General features: G+C 46.0%; 5 protein-coding genes across 7 annotated transcripts in view; 3 read left to right on the top strand and 2 right to left on the bottom strand.

Moving 5' to 3' along the window:
* Positions 1-428, bottom strand: part of LOC140222553 (uncharacterized) — a 462-nt gene extending 34 nt beyond the window's left edge. Inside the window, exon 1 of the mRNA XM_072293402.1 lies at positions 1-428. This exon is cut by the window's left edge and continues 34 nt beyond it. Within this exon, the coding sequence (XP_072149503.1) occupies positions 1-428 (428 nt within the window).
* The window catches only part of LOC117852464 (uncharacterized), a 13,315-nt gene extending 7,890 nt beyond the window's left edge, over positions 1-5,425 (bottom strand). The window contains exons 1-3 of one of the 3 annotated variants that reach the window (XM_072293103.1): positions 4,779-5,425; positions 4,160-4,579; positions 3,571-3,651 (exon numbers count right to left, since the gene is read on the bottom strand). In XM_072293103.1, the coding sequence (XP_072149204.1) occupies positions 4,408-4,579; positions 4,779-5,194 (588 nt within the window). In that variant the 5' untranslated portion in view covers positions 5,195-5,425 and the 3' untranslated portion in view covers positions 3,571-3,651; positions 4,160-4,407. Of the gene's footprint in view, positions 4,070-4,159; positions 4,580-4,778 lie in introns of all 3 variants that reach the window. The other 2 variants (XM_034734571.2, XM_072293102.1) reach the window with 2 other exon arrangements.
* A 1,108-nt stretch (positions 5,426-6,533) lies between these two features.
* On the top strand, positions 6,534-9,527 carry LOC117854192 (probable galacturonosyltransferase 9). The gene is made up of 2 exons (XM_034736495.2): positions 6,534-7,824; positions 8,896-9,527. Exons 1-2 carry the CDS (start codon positions 6,595-6,597, stop codon positions 9,172-9,174), a joined length of 1,509 nt encoding a protein of 502 aa, XP_034592386.1. The 5' UTR covers positions 6,534-6,594; the 3' UTR covers positions 9,175-9,527.
* Positions 9,528-12,067: 2,540 nt separating this feature from the next.
* On the top strand, positions 12,068-17,675 carry LOC117852319 (uncharacterized). The gene is made up of 5 exons (XM_034734351.2): positions 12,068-12,370; positions 12,760-13,623; positions 16,134-16,250; positions 16,362-16,837; positions 17,074-17,675. The coding sequence occupies exons 2-5, from the start codon at positions 12,778-12,780 to the stop codon at positions 17,495-17,497; spliced, it is 1,863 nt and encodes a 620-aa protein (XP_034590242.1). The 5' UTR covers positions 12,068-12,370; positions 12,760-12,777; the 3' UTR covers positions 17,498-17,675.
* Positions 17,676-20,723: 3,048 nt separating this feature from the next.
* Positions 20,724-23,189, top strand: LOC117851391 (sphinganine C4-monooxygenase 1). Its single transcript, XM_034733200.2, has 3 exons — positions 20,724-21,195; positions 21,457-21,756; positions 22,458-23,189. Exons 2-3 carry the CDS (start codon positions 21,532-21,534, stop codon positions 23,025-23,027), a joined length of 795 nt encoding a protein of 264 aa, XP_034589091.1. The 5' UTR covers positions 20,724-21,195; positions 21,457-21,531; the 3' UTR covers positions 23,028-23,189.
* The last annotated feature ends 301 nt before the right edge of the window (positions 23,190-23,490 follow it).

Here is a 23,490-nt window from a genome sequence, read left to right as displayed (position 1 = left end):
CCAGCACAAGCTTTGGCATAATAAGCTGCAAGACCAGGAACAGAGTCCTGGTGACAGTCAATGAACTTCAATATGAAAGCATCCACCATATTAGCCAATGTAAAATAGGTCCTATTGCTATTCAACAATCCCTTTGCCTGCAGGGCCTTCATAACCCTATGCTGTGGGAGCAGACGCTTTTCCAGGCTATATCCAAGCAGAACAGGCCTTTCCAGAATGTACTGTGGCTCCATTCCAACCTCATTGACTAGAAACTCTATCTTGCGGGTAAGATTCTCGTCAGAGATTCCTAAAATACTTGGCATCTTGGAGATTGCAATGGAAAGCTCAGACTCAGAACAACCAAGAGTCCTCTTAAAGAACTCAAGCTTGGCAGCAACCTTCTCTTTGGAATTATCGGCGACCAAAGACACCGCGTACTTGAACATCTGTGAAGTGCTTGCCTCCTTCTCAAGTTTGTTGAGTTGGCAGCCAAAACTTTACACCGCAAGAAAAGGGCTTGCCTCCTTCTTAAGCTGGACATTTCAAAAGCATTTGATACCGTCAATTGGCCCTTCCTGATACAAGTTCTACAAGCTATGGGGTTTGGGGCAAAATGGAGATATTAGGTTGCTGCTATCATCTCATCAGCCACCACTAGGATCTTGTTGAATGGCACTCCTGGTCCAACCATTCAGAACACCAGAGGTTTAAGACAGGGGGATCCCTTATCCCCAATGATGTTCATCTTGCTCATGGAAGTACTACATAGACTACTCAAGAGAGCTGTACAACAAGGGGTACTCTCACAGCCACCAGACAAGTCCATTCACCATCAATGCTCACTCTACGCCGATGATGTGATCCTATTTGTTACCCCCAAGGTTCAGGACATGATAACGGTGAGAGAGGTGCTGAATTTTTTTGGTAGTGCGTCAGGGCTGCACACCAATCTGCACAAGAGCTCAATAGTACTGATTGCCTGCTCCCAAGACCAGATTGCCAGGATCAGTCATATTATACCAGCTCAAATGACAGAATTTCCCATACAGTACTTGGGGCTGCCTTTGTCGGTCAGACGCCTGAGGAAAGCTCACTACCAGCCATTAATTGACAGGGTGTCTGCTACAATCCCCACGTGGAAAGCACAGTTGATGAACAAGGCAGGCTGGCTCACAGTAGTTAAATCAGTGATGACTGCCATATGCACTCATACTCTAATATCTCTGAAGCTACCAAACTGGGTGCTAAGTGAGATTGATAAGAGAAGAAAGGGTTTTCTTTGGGCAGCCAAAAGCAGAGCTAATGGGGGAAAGTGCATGGTAGTTTGGCCAGTGGCATGTAGGCCCACAGAGCTGGGAGGTCTTGGCATTCTAGATCTCAGATTGGCCTCCTTTGCCCTACGTTTGAGATGGCTATGGCTTAAGAAGATTGATGCAAATAGGCCCTGGAGGTACCTCTCTTCAGAATTTGCACAAGACAGAAACTTGCAACAGAAGCTACAAGCCTCAATTCAGGTTCATCTAGGGGATGGAAGCCTCGTGCTCTTCTGGGTTGACAATTGGCTTGGTCAGGACTCCCCCTGCGTGCTTGCCCCGGACCTTTGCCAGCTCATGCGCCCAAGGATCAGACAGATAAGGACAGTAGCAGATGCCTTAGTTAACAAACGCTGGATTACCGACATTGTCGGACGGGCTACAGTATCTCTCAATGCGTCTCTCTCTGGCACGCAATGGCACGGGTACAGCTGACGCAAGGAACTAAAGATAGGGTAGCTTGGAAGTGGGAGAACACGGGCACTTATTCGGCCAAATCGGCTTAAAGGCGTGCTTCATTGGATCAACGACATTCTCGGCAGGAAAGCCTGTGTGGCGAGCTTGGGCTCCACTGAAGGTGAAATTTTTTTATGTGGTTGGCGCTTCGGGAAAGATTATGGACGGCGGATCGGAGGCAAAGGCGTGGTCTGCAAGATCGTGCGGAATGCGTGCTTTGTGATCAGGAAACGGAAATGGCTGCGCACCTGCTGGCTCGCTGCAGCTATACTCAGCAGGTCTGGCAATGCCTGAACCCAGTGCTGAATCTTCAGAATACTCCGCTGTCGCAGGACCAGTCCCTGTCAGAAAAGAGGTTTGATCAATGCTGACAAAAGGAAGGGGCTAGACTCAGTCTTCATGCTCGTCTCTTGGCGAATTTGGAAGCATCGAAATAATCGCGTCTTTCAGCGAGCTCCACACAAGACACCCACCCAGCTGTTCCATGACATATCTGAGGAAGCATACCTGTGGAGTGCAGCAGGAGCCATCCCACGTCAGCGCCTAGCTGGCCCGGCGCTGACCAGCCTGCCGCGCCGCGCCAGCGTGGCAACATCCGCCGCGCCAGTGCATGCCGCGCTAGGCGGTCTGGCGGGGGCAAAAGGTTCACCCGGCGCAAATAATCTTCCGGACAGGTTATTTTTAAATTTTTATTTAAAAATAGGTTAAAAATAAATGCCTGGGCACGATGTGGAAAGACACGACCAACCGCCTGTTGGCGATAGCGTGAGTTTGGGCATCGGCAAGCAGACATGGGCTTTGGGCTTTGGCCCAGTTGTGTTTTGCAGATTCTGGTTAGGCTGAAAGCATGCTAGTGTTATATTATCCTTGAGGAAAAAAATTCCAAATTACTTCTTGAAAAAAAGTAAGAATAACTGTAAACTATTTTTCAGTTCAATTTACCCATATAATTATGCTAATTGGTCCAATTTACCTCTTAACAAGATTTTCATTTTTTCCCTCCATGCACAAATGAAATATTAAGTTAAGATTTAATCCTTAATAGGATTTGTATTTATCCTTAATAGAATACAACGGCTTTTTGTGACCCTGCGTAGAAAACACCTCAACAAGTTCTTGCAAGCATCGTGTGAGCTTCCATACAACCAGAATGCATAATATGCCATATAGTAAGAAAAGCCTTATAAAAACAATTCTTCTCATCCATCATGCACAGGCTATAGAAGTGCAAATATTTTGAGAGAAATTCCCACTTCTCAAAATCACAGGACTAATGAAAATGCTAGTAAACAGTAGACATCAACATAATTCATTCAGGATTCATATAGAAACAAAATAGCGAACCCTCATAGAAGATTTACTGACTAGGACGAGCTACGTAAAACATCAGTTGAGATTAAACATACTGGACAAACATGCTTAGATAAAGGGGGTGTTTGGATACGAGGTGCTAAACTTTAGCAGGTCATATCGGATGTTCGGATACTAATTAGGACTAAACATGAGCTAATTACAAAACAAATTGCACAGATGGAGTCTAATTCACGAGACAAATCTATTAAGCCTAATTAATCCATCATTAGCAAATGGTTACTGTAGCACCACATTGTCAAATCATGGACTAATTAGGCTTAATCGATTCGTCTCGCGAATTAGACTCCATCTCTGCAATTAGTTTTATAATTAGACTATGTTTAATACTCCTAATTAGTCTCCAAATATCCGATGTGACAGGTGCTAAAGTTTAACGGGGTATCCAAACACCCCAAAACATGCTAGCAGTAAAGGAGGAAGAAAGGAAAGAGAAGGGGCAGCTCACTTGCCGGCGGAGCGTGGTGAGAGGATGATGAGCGGGACCGCAAGACCCACATGTCAGATTATGGTGAGGACAAAGGTGGACCTGAATGAAAAAGATGGGCCGCAGCAGGTATTGTCCAGAATGAGATTTAGTTTAGAAAAAGATTTCGTATTTGATTTGGATTTCAGAAGTTCAAATGTAATTCTATTTAAACCTTCTCCAAAAATTCCAAGAAATTCACCAAAACTACTTTGATGACTTAGAACTTTTGTAGCAAAGTTTGAAGATTTATTGTAATACTTATTCTTGAAAAACATTTTAAACATGCTCAAGGAGGGTTGTTAATGCATAAAACATGAGAAGAACCAAATAAAAGCCAAAGCAAATTTTATTTATTTATTTATCTTGATTTTATTTCTATTTGAATTTTGGGCTGTTACAGTTGCAAGGCAAAGGCCTTTCCTGTCTTTCCACCCTTCTTCTTAGGCTTGCCCTTGTACAATTGTGGAGCAATGTTTACCTGTAGATAGTGAACGGCCAAGGAAAATTCCATTAGGCATTTTAGGACAGTGAACAGCCAAGTGAACAATCTTAGAAAAAAAATAATCACCTTATCTCGAGCACTTGTACCACTTGGATTGATACCGTCAACTTGCTCCAAGGAATCAACCCACTTGGTGCAAGAAGCTTGAATTGTTCCCCAACGATGAGTGAGAGAAATTTGAGACCGAAATATTCCACTTTATTGTTGCACCAAAAGTGATTCCATATGCGCCTCCAATATGTTGCTCCAGGTTGCTCATCCCCAGTTATAGGATCCAGAGATATGGCCTGCCATGCCCTCACAAGAGTCTCATCCTAAGCAATGCTGAAATTGACTCCCCTCGAACCCTTCTTTTTGGTCAATTCACCATCAGCATCCGAGCCAATTTCATCATCAATTGCATCAAATAGGTTTGCATCCACATAACAAGCAGTGTTTCCAAAGGTTTGCCCATCCATCATGTTGAGAAAAGACTCATCATCCACACTAGAAGTACAAAAGATAGCAAATCACATATCAAGAGAACAATATGGTGAGGTTCTGAAAAATTATACCAATTCGGTACTGAAAAATCAATCCACATATCCACATATCAATCCACACATCTAATCCAGAGATCAGAGGCTAATTTGGCACAACAAGATCACTGCAAAAATGGAAAAAAAATTAAAGCCAGACTTTTTACTTTGGAGGCATTTCACCGAGCACCTCCTGTGCAACGGGCATGGTGGCTGTTGGAGCAATTGGGGAGGCGGCGCTTGGAGCCGGGGAGGCGTTGGCTTGAGTTGAATAGGCCGGGGAAGCAAGTTCAGGAGGCGCCGGCGAAACTTGGAGCGGAGGTCGACCGGCGGCGGCAGTCCGCGACTTACGCGCGGCTGTGGCCAAAGAGGGGTCGCGGGGCGGCCTCTTCCTCGTCGGCTTGACCCCGGACCCTTCCTCCCCGCCGGCCACGGACGTGCCGGAGCCGTCCGTCGATGGAGGCGGCGGAAGCCCGAGGCGCCGCTGCGCCTTCCGCTTGGGGGCAGAGGGGGCGGCCAGCGCCGGGATAGGGTAGGTGGTGGGCGACGGAGGAGCCGTGGGAAGGGGCCCGTCCCCTTCCATGGCGGCCGGAGGTGGGGAGGGCAGTGGCGGCGCGGGGGACGGAGTGGAAAGAACGAGCCTGGAAAAACGGTTGGAGGCTCCCGCGAGACTTGAATATGTATATTTGCACAGAAACTTAGTCTAAAAATTTTGCTGGAGCAACTCAAATAGGTATGTTGCTGAGCAAAAAGTTTATTTTAGGTATTGTGGTAGTTTTTAGGTATAGCAATCCAGTTTAGGTAATCTACTGGAGAAGGAGATGCTCTCTGGTGCTAGCATCATGGCAAAAGATCGTAACTCGTAACCTTTTGATATTTAACTATATCGAGCTCTTTGGTGGGGCCATTCGAAAAACGTTGGGTTTATATTTATCATTTTAAATTTAGTATCACTTTATTCATATTTAAAATAATACTCGCATATAATGTCAAAGTTTACCGCACGTTAAATTGCCAAGTTCCTTTTGTAAAATGTACCTTTGAAGTTCCTTTTTTTCCCCTCGTTGAAAGAGGACCCGACAATTGACCAGAGCATCACCGTGGGACGGCGGACAGCTGTACTTTGGGACGGCGGACAATTGTCTATTCATAGAATCATATATAAAAGACCTTGGATTTGGATCGAAGTGGAAGAATTATAAAATTGAGATCGGAATGTTTGTGTTCTCTCTCGAGTGTCGTCTCCAGCAGTCCATCCAAGCAGCCAGGCTGGCAGGACTGGGTCCTGTCCGGCAAATCTTGTCACCAAATCGACCCGCTTCCGTTTAGTAAATCCTCCCTGATTTAAGTGGACCAAGCCCACGATTCCGTAGTTGGGTTGGGTGCTACACATATCACTGGTTTGGTTTGACTGTCGACGTCACACCCACCCCCATCGCTAGCGGTCACTAATCATGGGCCCAAATCCATGACTAATCATTGATAAACCTGGTCCCACTTTATTAAGCCCCAAGCTCCCAACTACGGAGTTCTTCCTCCATCCCATAAAAAATTACAATCCTAACTTTTTGAAAAAAATCTCAAAAAAAGTGCAATACCTGCCTAATTAAATAGTAAGATCTGATTTACGTGCCAAAATATAGTGCATGTGATCAACAACTATAGGTATTAGAATCTTTTCATGTCACCCCTGTCCTGTAAAAATTAGAATGGCAGGGAATGCTTCTCTGTCTGAAACCCGACTGGTGCCGAAAACAAACCACGGCCCAAATCTAAATAACCTCACCGACATAGCGATACCCACAGTAAAATCCGGATACCCGGTCCAGCACTCGCTGACCGCGTGGGCCTACTGGATCCGCGGGGCCCACCGGCCTCTTTCCGCCTCGCCATCAGCCCAGATCCGTGACGCGCTTCCCCCACTCCGGAGTCCGGAGCTCCCACTCCCCCACCCCGCTCCCAGTCGGCCGCTCCAAACCCCCGATGGCCGGCGGCCGCGCGTTCCGGCCGTCCGCGCCGCGCCGCGCGGCGTTCGCGGCGCTTCTCACGCTGCTCCTCCTCGCGGCCCTCTCCTTCCTCCTCTCCTCCGGGCCGGCCTCCTCGGCCCGCTCCTCGGCCCCGCCGTCCGCGCGCCTTGCCGCCGTCCGCCGCCACGCGGCCGACCACGCGGCGGTCCTGGCCGCCTACGCCGCGCACGCGCGGAAGCTCAAGGAGGCGTCAGCGGCGCAGTCGCTGTCGTTCTCGTCCCTCTCCTCCGACCTCTCCGCGCTCTCCGCCCGCCTCGCCGCCCACCTCTCCTCCTCCTCCCTCCCCGAGGACGCGCTCAGGCCCCTCGAGAAGGAGGCCCGCGAGCGCATCAAGTTCGCGCGCTCCCTCGCCGCCGACGCCAAGGAGGGGTTCGACACCCAGTCCAAGATCCAGAAGCTCTCCGACACCGTCTTCGCCGTCGGCGAGCACCTCGCGCGCGCGCGCCGCACGGGCCGCATGTCCTCCCGCATTGCCGCGGGCTCCACCCCCAAGTCGCTCCACTGCCTCGCCATGCGCCTCCTCGAGGCCCGTCTCGCCAACCCGTCCGCTTTCGCCGACGAACCCGAGGCGTCCCCCGAGTTCGACGACCCCGCGCTGTACCACTACGCCGTCTTCTCCGACAATGTGCTCGCCGTCTCCGTCGTGGTGGCCTCTGCCGCGCGTGCCGCGGCCGACCCCTCGCGCCACGTCTTTCACGTGGTCACGGCGCCCATGTACCTGCCTGCATTCCGCGTTTGGTTTTCGCGCCGCCCGCCGCCGCTCGGCGTGCACGTCCAGCTCCTTGACTACTCCGACTTCCTGTTCCTCAACACCACCAACTCGCCAGTGATTAGGCAGATCGAGGGCGGCAACAGGGATGTCGTGTTGCTGGATTACCTGAGGTTCTACCTCCCAGATATGTTCCCTGGGCTGCGGAGGGTAGTGCTTTTGGAGGACGATGTGGTGGTGCAGAAGGATTTGGCGGCACTTTGGCAGGTTGACTTGGATGGAAAGGTGAATGGTGCCGTTGAGATGTGCTTTGGGGGTTTCAGGAGGTATAGAAAGTACCTCAACTTCACCCAACCCATTGTGCGGGATCGGTTCAATCCCGGTGCCTGTGCATGGGCATACGGTGTAAATGTGTTTGATCTTGAGGCATGGCGGCGGGATGGCTGCACAGAATTGTTCCATCAGTACATGGAAATGGTGAGCAAATCTGATCTCTGTTTATTACTTATTATAAGTAGCTTTGTGGTACATTGGGATTGATAAGTGATTGCATCTGTAGTGTGCGTCATGCATGCTTCAACTCAACTTTCCCCACAAGCTTGATGTGTATTCTGTTTAAGTTTGTGTGCCTAAATGTCAATAGTCATGTGTCAGATTTAAGTACATGATATTTCAGCTCGTACATGGTGATGGATGAACTATTTTGTAAGGAAGAAATTAGTGTCTCCTGGCTAATCATTCCAGTAACTCATGTTATTCATGGCTGGATACAGATGCTTGGATATCAAGCACTTATGTAGAACTGTAAATATTTATCAACTTGATTGGCCCAAACAATTATATGGTGCTTTCTTATGCACCCAACTACTCGGCTCTATGTGCTCATGGTTAACAAACTTACAATTACCTTAAATCATATCTTAACAAGCATTGCTTTGATAATTAGAGTTTTTTTCTCTTTTTTTGAGTTTATAAATAGGTTCCTAGTGATTGTTCTCAAAATTATTTTAAGTAATATCTTATTGAGGGTTGTTTTTATAGTGTAATGACGTCTATTATCCAATTTAGTTGCAGATGATATCTAATTCTTGGGGTTCAAATGTGACTAGGGTCACCAAATTGGGTGCATGATGTTTTTCATTTCTTTTAACCAAGAACTATACACTTTTTTCCTAGTTTATGAGAAGATGTAAACCATGCCTCGTCAGTTTTTTAGTTTTTTCTTTTCTTTTCTGGGTACAGCTAAACCATGGTATATAATGTTTCCATATTCTCTTTTCTTTTTGTTGAGAATGTTAAAACCCTACCATGTCGTATCAGTTTCCAGGTCTTCATTAGGAATAGGGTTCATGCATTCTACTGATACTTTCCTCTGAAACCTAAGCTTTTGTACTTCATATTTTAACTAACAATATGTTCACCATTGGCCTCTGCTGTGTAATACCTGCATGCAGTTATGCAAATGATGCCCATATTTGCCCCTTATTATCAGAGTAAAACACTTCTATTTTGCACTATGTGACCAATGCTAGTATATTCTTGTGGCAGAATGAGGATGGTGAGCTATGGGATCCAACATCTGTTCTAACAGCCGGACTGATGTCATTCTATGGCAATACCAAGGCATTGGACAAGTCATGGCATGTAATGGGTCTTGGCTATAATCCAAGCATCAGCCCTGAGGCAATCCGAAGTGCTGCAGTGATACACTTCGATGGGAACATGAAGCCCTGGCTTGATGTCGCTTTGAACCAGTACAAGGCCCTGTGGACAAAGCATGTCGACACTGAAATGGAATTCCTAACCCTATGTAACTTTGGTCTTTGAAGAAATTCAAGAGATTCTCCGAGAATAAGGATACCACTGACACACATTATTTTTGCGGGGCAAAAGAGCTTCGATCGCACATTAGTGGTACCTATATTATCTCTAGCAAAGTTGCTCCTCTGTAGGGAAGTTTGTATCTTTGTGCTGGGCAACAATGTTCTTGTAGATTTTTTAGCTTGTTTGTGATAGTAAATGTTTTGTCGGCTAAAATATACTGGATTATTGTGGCATAGAGAATGAGTAATCCATTGGGACTTTGGGAGGAAATTGTAGATGAACATTCCTGTATTATCGAATAACAAGCATATCTCCAATTGTATTTATAAGGAAAAACGAAAAGTTTACTTGGTTCAGGTTGGCATCTTTTATTTTGCCGGTCATTCCTTTTCTTGTGCACTAACCACTTAGTATTTTTTTTAAATGCTATTACTAGTTTTTCCTCCGGTTAACTTTATATGGAACTGCAAGCAAACCAAACTGGCTGTTAGAAACGCCATTTAAAGTTGATCGGAGAGGGAGTACTTTCCTTTTCCTTTTTTCCTTTTTCCTTTTTTTTTTTTGTGAGGACTCTACTAGCTGCTCCTATGATGCAGATGTAGGAAATTGCAGTGATGGACAATAAATTTGTCGGCCATTTGTTAAACGCGGCTTCCGCCAAGATTTTTCATTTATAAGAACACATGTTTTTTTTAAATAGTTATTACACGACAGTGAATGGATGTCTAACGTGGGTGTGATTTCGAGGCAATTAGTGCGAACGCTTGCTTATCCTCCGTTTTTTTTCTGAATGCATAATAATATTTATGCACCGAGAACGACCTACAATTTGGAATGGAGAGAATAGGCTGTTATTGGTTGCGTCATTTTAAGAATACTAACAAGGGCCACAACCCTCTAATTAAACGAGCGAACATTATTCTCTACGTATCCTTGGGCAACCATACATTTTACTGGCACATTCATGCATTCCTCGGTGGCTCTCCATTTGCCGACAAACTACTGCCTCAACTCATTGTATGTTGTTCTATACATCTCTCGTGCTACAAACTAGCCTAAAGCCTAGGCCATTCCTAGGTACCTATATTGGTAATCACAGATGAAACTATATAAAAGAAGGGGAGGTAGAGATGGAAAGAGAAACCAGACTACCTACCTAGGCCGGCGTGTAAAATTGGCTGCCCATAAAGTCCAATTTATCAAGTCCTAACCCTTAACCTTAACCCTAAGTATCAGAAAGCATCTTTCTATTTATTCCACAACCATCTTCTTTCCCCTAGCCTCCATTCAGCGCCGCCACTCCCTCATCTCTTCCACTTCTAGTTCAGAGCTCGGAGAGAATAGGTTTAGGGTCCATTTAGATACCTTGTCACCACTCGTCTCGCCGGGCAAGGCAAGGCAAGGTTCCTGGGGATTGTTTGCTTCCCTTGTCGCTGCTCGCCTTGCCTCGGACCGTAGCTCGATCCGGCATATGGCGGGGATCGATACATACATAGAGGTTCGATCTGATGGTGGTAGGGCTCAATTCGGTGGTGGCGAAGGTTGATTTGATAGTAGCGGAGGTTGATTCGATGGCGGCAGAGTTCGATTCGACGGTGGTAGAGGTCGATTTGGTAGCAGTAAAGGTTGATTCGACGGTGGCAGGGTTCAATTCGATGGTGGCGGAGGTTGATTTGGCAACAACAAAGGTTGATTTGATTGTGGCAAAGTTCGATTCTACAGTGGTGGAGGTCGATTTGGCAGCAGCAGAGGTTGATCGATGGTGATAGAGTTCGATTAGACGGTGGCGGAGGTCTACTTGGTAGCACCGGAGGTTGATTCGGTGGTGGCAGAGTTCGATTCGATAGCGGTGGAGGTCGATTTGGCAGCAGTGGAGTTTGATTCGATGGTGGCAGCGTTCGATTTGATGGCGGCGGAGGTTGATTTGGCAGCAAGAAGGTTGATTCAATGGTGGTAGAGCTCGATTCGATGGCAGTGAAGCTCAATTCGAAGGGAAGCTCGATTTGGTGCCGGTGAACCTTGATTCGGCAACGGTAGAGATCGTTGTGGAAACACGAGGCCGATTTGATGGCAGCTCGGGTAGCCCATGCGAGTGGCAAGCGAATCTTGCCCACGCTGGAGAGCCGAATCAGTAATGATTTTCTTACCCGAGGTGGGCTTTCCAGGTAAAAGGGTGAAACAAATAGATACCAAACAACTTGTCTCTCCCGACGAGGCAAGGTGAGTGACCGTCAAGTGATCCAAACAGATTCTAAACTTGCAAAGATGGCATGGGGTAAAAGCAATGGAGTGGATCTAGTCTATGATGTATCTAGGCGAATCAACACATCAGCTACTTAGAACCACCCCGATTTGGTGTTTAAGATCATCTATATGATATCAATTACATTGCACCTACCTTAAGGTGATGTTATGTCTACTGGCACCACTCCACCCAAGATTCAAAGAACAAGGTATGTTTTCTACTTCTTGCCCCCCCCTTTTTTTTTTCATTTCTCGTCCTTTTTACTCGAGTCGGTGCCACTATAGCTTTACGTAGTTATGTCCCGTCAATCTCCTTTTATCTCAAGTCCTTCGTCCACTAGAATCACCATTTGTTGCGCTATTTTCATGGGACAGTTGTGACACCCTCATGGCCTCATCCGACCTTTTTCTGGACCTCTCCTCCGTATCCGTGGCAAGCGTCGACCTCGCGTTACTTGACCAGCCTACATGTGTGTAGCAGAGTAGGTGACCATCACATCTGATCTTAGAAAATTTGATTGATGATCCTCGTAACCACGATTCAATCGAGAAAAACACCTTCAGCCTGTTCGGTAGTGCTGGCTGCACAGCTGCAGTGCTGCTGCTGCAGCAGCTCAGCGCGCTAGCTCTGCTGTGTTGAACGCTGGCTGCAGCTGTGCAGCCAGCACTACCGAACACGCCACTTGTCTCGTCTTTCCTAACAAAAACTAGCCGAAAGAACACGAATTCGGGCATGGATCGTTTGGGGGAAAAATCAATTGAGGAAGAGGACTCGATTGGGAATCGAACCCCCTAACTTTAACAAAGACATGGATTAACAGTCTTCTATCAGTTGGCTTCATCAGGACCGTCTAAATGCAATCAGGCAAAATCTAGCAACTTTTTTCTTCCTATATATCCAGTCGCCTCTGGCACACGGTTCCAATCCCTACCTCCTCCGACCATCGCCGTCCAGGTACGCCGCTGCAATCCCTTCCTCCTCCTCGCCGTTGCCGATTCAATCCCTCCCCCCAAAATTTTCTCCCCAACCTGATAGAATCGTAGAAAAAAATTCATGTTTTGTTTAGGCCGGACGGTTGACTCTCCCCCAAATTTTCTCTCGAATTTTGTGGAATCGTAGAATTGTTTTCCCCAAATCTCTTGTTGAGGAGTACGATTGATTCCCCCCAAAAAATTTTTCGAACCTGATAGAATCGTAGATTTTCTCTCTCTCTCCCTCTCTCAATTTTCGTTTAAGCCGTACGATCAATTATCCCGTGCGCCCTGTTCCCGGAGAGATAATCTGTCGATTTTTGTGGATCCGATTATGCTTTTGTGGTAATATTTCTCGTTTCTTCCCCAAAGCTGCACCGAGCAGCGGCCATGGTGAAGAAGCCCAACGGCGTTGCCAAGGCCACTGCGGCCTCTGCCGGCGCGGCGGCCGGACCATCCAAGGCGAATCCGTCTACCCCTGGGTCGGCCAAGACCTCGAAGTTTAAGAAGCGGAGGGTCAGGGCCAACCACGACAAGGCAGCGGCCGCCGCTGCAGCCGTTGACGAGGCCGCCTCGGTGGGCGCAGGCACTGCTGGTGGCGATGCATCTGCATCCGCGGTCTTACCGCAGCCATCCCATGTTGCTGAGGCATCACCTGGGGCCCAAATGCCAAAGTCAGCCACTGTTGCTGAGGCATCACCTGTGGCACAGACGCCTAAGCCAGCCAGTGATGCTGAAGGATCTGAGCCTGCACCAGCGCCAGCCACTGCTGAAGCATCAGCTTCGGGGGCAAAGCTGAAGCCAAAACCAGCTGACGCTGATGCTGTGGCTGCGTCTGCCGCAAGCAAGGGCAAGGGCGTGGGTGCTGATAATAGAGGTGGTGATGGCAGGATGAAGAGCAGAAGAGAGAGGGCTAGGAATGGCAAGGGGAAGGAGGTTGATGAAGATGGAGGAAGTAAGGGAAAGGGGAGGAAGGCTGTGGGCAAGAAGGAAGAAAGGGGTGATATAGCAGGGTTCATATTCATGTGCAATGCGAAGACTAAGCAGGAGTGCTACAAGAACCTCTTGTTCGGGCTACCCAGTGGGAAGATTGGAATGGTCAAGAAAATCAGGCCAGGGGCAAGGCTATTCCTGTATGATTTTGACTTGAAGCTTCTGTATGGTGTGTACAAGGCAGCATCACATGGTGGGCTGAACCTTGTTCCAGAAGCCTTTGATGGGAAGTTCCCAGCACAGGTAATTCTACCTTTCCATTTCGTAGATTCGCACGCAGCGAATGTAGTAGGTGATCTGTTTTGCTTTGATCGGTCTATGTCTTGTTCTGAAGGATGCATGAGAATAGGGTTCACCTGTGGTTCGGTATGCTATGCTAAAGAATGGACAGGAGTAGATATGGTATTCTGCTTGGTTATACTAGACATGACATGTATGGATTATAGATGTTCGTAAATTTCTTTCTCAATTTGTGCTGGAGAAATAGCAGTAGTGAAAGGTGCGCGCGCTTATTAGTCTATGAGAAAACAGGTGTTTTTAGATGTAATAGACAAATTTCTACATTTGTTACAAATAGTTTGTCACTCACATGTCCATATATGTCGAAAAAAATTGCTGTGTGCTTGGTATATGTTGTTACTGGGGTTTATTGCGCTTCAGGATGGCCATTTATCAAATAAAACTTCATTCTGCCAATCTGATAGCAATATATGGCTGTAGATAAAACACATGCCATTTAACTTAGTGTCCCTTCTACATCACTCTAGGCTATCTGATTCTTAAATTGAGAACTGAGCAAGGCCTATTGTTCCTCTGCTGTTTCCAACTGATGAATTTCTGTATCTTTTATGCGTGACTGTTCTGCATTGAATCAATATATGTTGGCTGTTCCTTTTTTTTGTTTGCTTGATGACAAAGGTCATATAAGTCTTTCTCTCTCTTTTTTTATCATACTTTGGGCAATGTTTGCAACTTTTGGATAATTAAACCCAAGATTAGCAAAGCCCACCTTCATTCTTCTTTTGGGTAGTATTGACTACCTGGCAGTGACCACTTCACCCTGGACTCAACGTACTTTTGATTTGCTGTAGATAACAAAGCTTTCAGCATTGATAACCATTTGACACATGTTGGAGCTTGCCATTTCGTTACATCAGTCATGACACTGTGGAGGCTTTTTTGGAGTTTACATGTAATTCTAGTCTAATATATGATGCATATGCCCTTATGAGCAACTTCTAAGGAGGGGCTTTTTTGATAGGTTTCTGGTTTAAATCTGATTATAGGAACCTAAAATATGAACTGAATTCTTGAACAACCATCAATGATGAATTGAAGACGTGGGATACATCAGTTGAGTGGGTATGTTTGGTAGTTGAATGTAGGGAATGCCACTTTGATGCTAACTGGTGTCCTGGTACTTTTGCCCTTAATTTTCCAAACCGCTTGAATATGAAAAACCCATTTTAATCTGATTGCTTTCGCTAGATTTTGGACTAATTCAAATTTTGAATTTGACTTTTTACTCATATTCAAGAAAAAATCTATTTGGAAACAATATGCAGTCTTAGTTGTACACGTATATAGTAATAGTGCTCATACCTTTCTTACTCTCGAGGGCCCTTTTTTTTGTTGTGTTTCTATTTTGATGGCTGGAAGGCTGCCGTGAGTAAGATTGTAGTGTGGGCTGAAGATTTTTAAAACTTTTTATCGCGAAATTACCTAGTTACATCTTAGGCTTCGTTTGGATGTCGATATTGGAGGCCTTGGTATTGAATTGAGTTAGATGCCAAATCAGACTAGTATTGGTATTGGGCTCCATTTCCAATTCCGAATTCCAGAGCATCCAAACAGCCGACATTCGGAACTATCAATGCCAATTCCGAATTCTGAGGCTCAATATCTACATCCAAACGCTACCTTAAGTTTATGCCAATTCATATTCCCTCCAAGCTGGTTGACCGAGTGACATTACTATCATGCGGTGTTCGTCATGTCTCAGCTCATCGCTTATAGCATGGAGAGGTGAGAGGTGTAATAGATACAAGTGTGAGTAATTGTACCAGAGCTCACTTGAGTGTAGAATAAAAAAGGACAACGGTGGTTAGATTTGAAGGTGAGCAGATTTTTGCAGTGGCGGCACCAAAGTCATGGAAAACTCGTTGGCCAGCTTGTATTGGCTACTCAAAGCAATGAAGCAAAGGCTGGAGATGCCACCATATTTGATCTATGGGTATTAAGGGGAAATTTGAAACACATAAAACTTGTAATTGCTAGATCGTATGGAATCGAGGCGTAGGTGAGTTTTTGAAAACACACCCAACTTGCAAGTGAGTTTTTGCGATTTTCCGATTTGTATTGGTATTTAGTTTACTTCATTAGCATGACCCTGTAAACCTTTTGATGAAGAATTGGATGATTTGTAAGTTTGTAGTGGCATCTCCAAATTTTCCCTTTCACAGTTTTCGTTGCCAAACACTAATCCACGAGAACGATGTTGCCCCCGCTTTGGCATAGCTTTAGCTTTTGTAAAAGCTGTAAGTTATAGGGATTCTCAGTTCACTCCCAACTTTTGCTTCCCAATTAGTTGGCAAATTATCTTAGCGCTTGGTGGTGCTCTGCCTTTCTCGTACGGGGAAGCTAAAGCGGAAGCTGACCTAAAGAGGGACACTTGGAAACTCATGCTATAGTAGGTGGTGTTGAATATTCATCATTCTTATTGTATTTGTAACTGTGTTATGTTTGCAATGCAGGTTAAGTTTAAGATTGATAAAGATTGCCTTCCTCTCACTGAGAGTAGTATCAAGCAAGCTATTAAGGAGAATTACAGTGCAAGGAGCAAATTTGACCCGGAGCTCACTGCAAGACAAGTAAGTGTCTTGGAATTGTGCTACAAATATTATTTCAATAGTAGTTCAGGATTTTTCAAACATAAATGCTAATTTATATTCTTAATGCTATGAATATGTAATATTATGCAGGTCCATAGGCTACTTGCGCTGTTTAAGCCTGCCAATGCACCTCAGCCTGCACCAAATAATCACCGTGAAGGAAGGCGCCACCGTGAAGAAAGGCGCCACCGTGAAGAACGAAGGCAACCATATCATTTTGAAGAAAGGTGGCCTTCATTGCCTATTGAAGAAGTGTGTCAGCCAAGGTTTGATGAGGAAAGGCGCCCTGCAGTTATACGTGTTCCTCTTGAGGATCCATATAGGGCACCACGCTTTGCTCCACTTCCTGTGGAGTCTGAGCTTGGCCATTCTTTGGCTAGGGGTGATCACAACAGATATTATCAACCAGCACTTGCACCTGAGCCTCGACACATTCCTCTAACTCTAGAGCATCACCATGTGCCTTCTGTGCCAGAGCTTCGACATGTCCCAGCTGCATATTACCATACTTTGGCTCCATCCAGTGATTCATACTATCGATCTGCAGAGAATCTGGCACCTGAGCGGTAAGCTATGAACCATTTGGCTCTCTTGTTGTTTCAGTTTACATTACATGCACCATACTGTTTTTTTATCAACCTATCATCCATATTATATGATTTGTGTACTATGGATGTGTTGGATGTAAATGCTAATTCAGTAGTTACATGGTGTTATGGTTTTCACAATACCTTGCATCTGTCCAATAGAAGTCTAGAACCATATGATACGCCCCTGACTAATTGAAATTCTTAAATTTCAGATATGCTGACAGAACTGTAGCTGAAATAACCACTAGGGATACAATCATTCCTAGGGATTACACAAGAGTGCCAGGTGAGATATCTTCCCGCACAGATCGCTTGGAGGATCTCTATCATACTAGGAGCATTGCTGCTCGTGGTGCACATGTGGAGGAGCTGTACCCTCCAGGGGAGTTTGCTGCTCGTGCTGACCGTGTGGGGATCACCACTCGAGCTGATCATCTGGAGGACCTCTACCGTTCTGACCGACTTGCTACCCGGGCTGTGGACCCCCTGCCCCGTTCAACCTATTATACAGCTGCTTACGAGACTCACCCTGCTTATGCTGAAACAAGCGCAAGGCCTGTCTCTGCAAGGGCTAATGGACCCGGTGTCCCAGTTTCATCACTCTATTCCTTTGGTGGTGGGCCAGCGTACCGCTGATGAGTGATCAACACTCATCGCTTTTGTTGTTAGTCTCACCTTTACCGTAAGAAGTCAGGATGTTCATCTTACAACCTCAACTGTTGTTTACCTTAGGTTATGTTCTCTGTTTCCTTAAACATCCTTCACTGGATGAACGGCATTCGGTATCCAGTTGGTATAAACTGTTTATGCTGTACATCCTCTTTTGGCATGCTTGGTGCTCATTTTATCCTGCAGACGGAATGATGCCCATACTGGTAGTATGGGCCGTGTGGTTCCCTGCAATCTGCAGATTGGCTACTAGATTCTGGCAGGGGTATTTATGCAGGTTCATTTCTGAGGATCTGCACGTGTCGAAACAGATATGCATCAGATGTTCTGTATTCGAAATGTCAAAATAGACTATGCAGGGAGAATGCAGTTCGAGAATCAGGAAACCATCTCTGACTATTTGCATTTGTGGTCACGAGTTCATCAAAGCTGTCAATTTTACTGGCTCAATGGTAGTCTGGTTGTTTCGCTGCCGGTTAGAATTTTGCTTTTCTGAAAACTAACAGCCAGTTCAGAATTTGTGAACGATGAATGCAGCGACTTTTTTGTGGTTGTGCTTCAAGTAGTCCCAATAAATATTTGAGCTTTTCCTGCTTCCGGAGTAGTACGTTCCACTGGTGCTTTCACTGCGGGACAGGGCTCCATCAAGAACAGTTTGATGGAGCAGCTTTGACCCTGAGCCATGCGCTCGTAGTCGTAGGCGGCAGCTTCTGTGGTATGCTGAGCATTTCGTTAGCAGCACGGCCTGACTGACCCTGACATGGTTCATGGGCTCGTGGCCCACAGTTTCACGCTCCAGAGTCCAGACTAGCGCTGACATGATAAGTAATCCGTGTGGTGAATCTGAATTGGTTAGGCAACAAATTTGGACTGCTCAATGGCGTGATTCATCATGGTGGCGTCGTGTTTCGCGAACGGATGAATCAACTTATTCTAATTCTGTTCTTCAGATATGGACTATTCATCGAACCAAATACTGAGGACATATACACACATGACCTCTATCATCGTTCAATTATAGGCGAAGCATGCATAAAATGGTAAGTTGATTAATTTCTTCATTTGACGGAAAAGGCAGTGGATAGGCTCGTGGCGATCAGGGTTCTAGATTTCGTTTTGCACTCATTTTTCGGTCCTCACCGAAATCACCGAATTCACGAACTTTCGGCCTAGATTTCGTTTTCACTCACTTTTCGGTCCTCACCGAAATTCACGAAATTTCGGCCGAAATTTTTATCACCGGTGGCGATGACCTTCGATTCCGGAGGGGTTCCTCTTATTCGCCTTTTTTTTTTTGGAAAGAAAAGGTTCCTCTGATTACGAGCTACGAGGTTTAGAGAAAAGGCCCAAGACAGTAGGATATAAACCGGTTATGGTGGTTGGAGTGAGTATGAGGTAGTGAGGATGCCATTGACTTTGGGATGGCATTGGACGGCCAAAATGGAGCAACGATGTAGTCAAGGAGTGTGGGAAAGAAATAGCTTGCGTCGCGTAAGTGGCAGCAGCGGATCGACAACCAGAAGATTGAGGCGAGAGCGGAGGCATGAGGACGGAGGAAACATATGTTTTTTTCTTTATTAAGAAGAAAGTAGGCATCTAAATTTGATTGAAGTGGATCCTTTTACCCTTACCATGTGAGTATGAAGAATCCACGGCCTTCCTTCCTTCCTCTTTCTAAACGTTTTTTCCACATTAAAAGACCAAGGCGTCTAATTTTAAATCTGACTACATGTAGCCGCAACAGATGGAAACCGTCAGTTGTTTCACTTGATTTGCCTGTAATATTTAATTGCGCCATTGCTGACCGACTTTTGAGCATCAGGAGGACGAGCGCGTACAAAAGTATGTCAAAGACTCGAGAGAGAGATGACGGTCGAGCATTATTCCGTGTCGTCGTACGGGTCCAGAATGGATGGCTTTGAAGGTTCGGATTTTGCAAGTCGTCTTGTATGGTCTAAACCGCTTCCACAGTCGCTGAACCAAACTGTCCAGCGTGTCTTCAATTCCCTGCGTTCCGTTTCTTCCTCCGTAGTTGACAAACAACTAACAGACATTTTTTCAGCCGAAGTATAGAACACCAAGTGGAACTATCTTTCACTCTCCCACGCTGTGATAATCGCTACAATTATTGCTGGGCATGTACAAAAGTTGACATGTTATGTACAGTACTGACTCCGTAAGCTAGCAAGTCAACCGAAGCTATAACTATATCTTTTAGTTTCGGGGACGGAGTCAATAGAGATTCTGCATTCCAAATTGTAGGTCGTTTTGGCTTTTCTAGCTAGGTGCATAGATATTATTATGCATCTAGATATAGTATATGTCTATATGTATAATAATATTTATGAACCTAAAAAAGTCAAAACGACCTACAATTTGGAATAGAGGGAGTATTTTTATCCAAAGAGAGAAAAAACAATGCTTTCCCTTGTGAGATTTGTGTTTGTTTTTTCAAGAAAACCAGGTATGCATCTTGAGGGTGAGGAAACCCAATGTGCTAACTTTAGTTCGTCTAATAAATATAATTGTGTTTTCACTCACATACATCAAAGAATTGTATTTTCAAATGTAGCCATGTAGTTGCAAGTCAATTTTTTTTAAACAATCAAGTCAAAATTTTACTAGTTCAATAAAAGAATGAGGAAGTGCAAAAAAAAAAGATTTTGGCGAACAAGTCGCTAAGGCTTTATAAATTAAAAAAATACATTTGTAGAATATGCTCGCCCTTTATCCCGTAGCTATGTCATGTATTTCTACCAAAAACATATGAGAATTTTTTATAGAAAAAAAGAGCTTCTAAAATACATCATCTAGTAGAATGAGAATTTTATCGAATGCACGCCGTGAAGTTCCTGCTTCCAACCAAAACAATACATTTTTGTCGAAAGGGAGAAACAATTTACAATTCAAGTTATTTAAGTCAATGTTTTGCTCTCTCACATTTGCATTACTGACCCGGAACAGATTACACATTTTCATCAGGAAGTTTCCTAAGTAAGTGACGCATGTGCACCCAGCACCTCCTCTGTTGTGCAGAGAAAATCCGTCCCCACGTCCTGCAATCCTGTGTGCCACAGCCATCCCCATTTTTTTATGGCTGCTAGGGTTAGACCTTGTAGCCAGTTAGTTAGCCCAGCCACCACCTCTGAGCCCGGTCAAGCCCCTCCGCCCGCCGGCACTCCAGCAGCAGCAGAGCGGCAACCAAGAGAGGAACACAAGACAGCAGACAGCGTGAACCCGATGGCAAGCACGAGGATGGGAACGAGTCCGCCTCCGGTCCGCCGGAAAGGCGCCTCCAAAATAGTCAAAACAGCAACGCGCAGTAGGATTGCGCGACTCGCCTTCTCCAGTTCTCCGCCCGACCGCCCCTGCCTAGTCTCCCCCCTCCCTCACGCCTGGACTGGACTGAAGCCGGGGGGAGAGAGGAAAAATCTCCCCAGGGCCGCGGGCAGTCGCCGGTCTCGCCGGCCTTCTCAGACCACCCGCATTGCGCTTCCCCGCCCAGCTATAAGTAGTCGCCGGACAAGGCGGCCGACTCATCCCATCCCATCTCATCTCATCTCATCCATCCCGGAGCAGAGGCAATCCAAGGAAAAGGCGCTTCTTTTCCCTGTTGGGAGCAGAGTTGCAGGAGAAGCGTTTGGGAGGCTTCTTGTTCTTTCCTGGTAAGGACAAGATCCGCCCTGATTTCTTCACGCTCTTCTTTGGGAAATGCTTTCTTGAGGTCATTAGTTAGGGGAATCCTCTGGGGGACTGCACATTTGCGGTGTGTCTCCGTTGATTCCCGCTGCTGGTGCTCATCTGCTAGTTCAAAATGCCAAGACATTGCGGCCGCTTGGTTGCGGGATTTGGTGTTTAAGCATTCGTTTAGCCCAATCAGCTGCTGGTTAACATCTCACTGTTTGTGCTCTTGCTGACGGTCGCAGGGTCCAGTGGTGGCAGCTGCTGCTGCGGAGGTGAAGATTCGAGCTTCGAGGTGTTCTTGGGGGGGAAGAGTGAGGATGGCATTCGCGGTCTCCGACGAGATTCTGGGCACATTCGTGCCGATTGCGGTGTACTGGCTCTACTCGGGGCTGTACGTTGTGCTTGACGGGCTGGGCATGGACGACTACCGGCTCCACCCCAAGGGGGAGGAGGTCAGGAACATTGTTTCCAAGTGGACAGTCGTCAGGGGCGTCCTCGTCCAGCAGGCGTTCCAAATCGCCGTCTCACTGCTCCTCTTCACGGTAATTGCTCTTTGCAGCATCTAATTTCTGAGAAAAGGTTATTGTTTTTGGTACCCCAACTCTTGAAATGTGTCGCTAGTAATATTTAGTGTTAGTATTTGTTAGCTGTTTTCCAAATGTTCAGTTTGGTATGTAGACGGCATTCGAGATGGTTTCAATATGATACCATTGTTAAGCATGCAGATGTGGATCACAGTTCAGTACTTCAGTGTCACTTAACCTTTTCTTTAAAAATTGAGGGATTTTGTATTGATGCCTTGGTAATCGACAAAGGTAAAATCAGTAGGTTCAGGAATTGGGTCGGAGGCCTGTAGCAATTACACCCAGTGTCTGTGTGCTATAAATAAGAAGATAATGGAATCTCTGAGATTAACCAAAGACCTGAATGTCGACTGTTGCTTTTGTCTGCTGAACAGGTCTCCAGCTGAATAATTGTTAACAGAATTAGCTTTGTTACTTGCATGTTAGGGAAATTTCCCAATGGAAACTGGAATGTAGCAAAAATAAACTGAATTTTGAAGGCAACACAATTTAGGAGCTGTTAAAGTTTGAATTGGCTCACTGGGTTAAGCAATCTGACTGCAAAAGTTTATGTTTCTACCCTTGACCAACATTAGCTCTGCGTGTTGCTTCTGGAGTTGACTTTGAAATTTCACCTGTGACAACTGGATTTACAATCATGTAATTTCCTGGAACTGCAGGTTCTTGGTGATGAGAGTGGAACTGTGAGGAAGCAACCTTCCGCTCTGGTAATAGCTTTGCAATTTATCATCGCAATGTTCGTCATGGACACATGGCAATACTTCATGCACAGATACATGCACATTAACAAATTCCTGTACAAGCACGTCCACTCCAAGCATCACACTCTTGTTGTCCCTTACGCCTTTGGAGCTCTCTACAACCACCCGCTGGAGGGACTCATCCTGGACACCATCGGGGGTGCGCTCTCGTTCCTCATCTCCGGTATGACCCCAAGGACAGGCATATTCTTCTTCTCCTTCGCGACCATCAAGACCGTCGATGACCACTGCGGGCTCTGGCTACCCGGGAACATCCTCCATCTCTTCTTCAGCAACAACAGCGCTTACCATGATATCCACCACCAGCTCTATGGCAACAAGTACAACTTCTCGCAGCCCTTCTTCGTCATGTGGGACAAGATCCTCGGAACATACATGCCTTACACTCTCGAGACCCGCAAGGGAGGCGGGTACGAGGCGCGCCCGGTCAAGCTCAACCAAGCACAGCAGACCAGCAAGACTGATTAAGCAGCGCGGTTTCTCCTGTTTTCTACTACTTGCCCTGATTTTTTTTCTTTCTGACTGCATTTGTGTTGTAGAAGTATTTCCCTGTCCATATAGTAAAAATCCTTTAGGCACATGCCATCCTGTACCAAGTTATAGCAAATAAAACATCGTGTTAAAGGAAAATCCCCACCCAGGCATGTTCCCTCTGGATTGTGTCTGTGACAAGGAGAGCTGATATTGGCAGTGTGTGGAACAGTGAGCTGGCCATCACACTCTGAATGCTTTCCTCTGCTGCGCTGGACATTGTCTCTGTTGTAAGTCATGCTGATGCTTTGCGGGTTTTAGAATTTGAAAGGGGGCAGTGAGCTGTGCCTATGGCCCAGGCTGTCGGTTGGATTGTGCCAGCCTGAAAAAACGTGGTTCTGGGCGTCTGGCCGCTGCTCGGCATGAAACCATGAGCTTGAAGTGGCAGCGAACAGCATTT

Source organism: Setaria viridis, chromosome 4 (assembly GCF_005286985.2).
Source record: "Setaria viridis chromosome 4, Setaria_viridis_v4.0, whole genome shotgun sequence".
NCBI lineage: Eukaryota > Viridiplantae > Streptophyta > Magnoliopsida > Poales > Poaceae > Setaria > Setaria viridis.
Note: the sequence above shows the minus strand (reverse complement) of the source record. Positions and strands in the feature narration are given on the sequence as shown.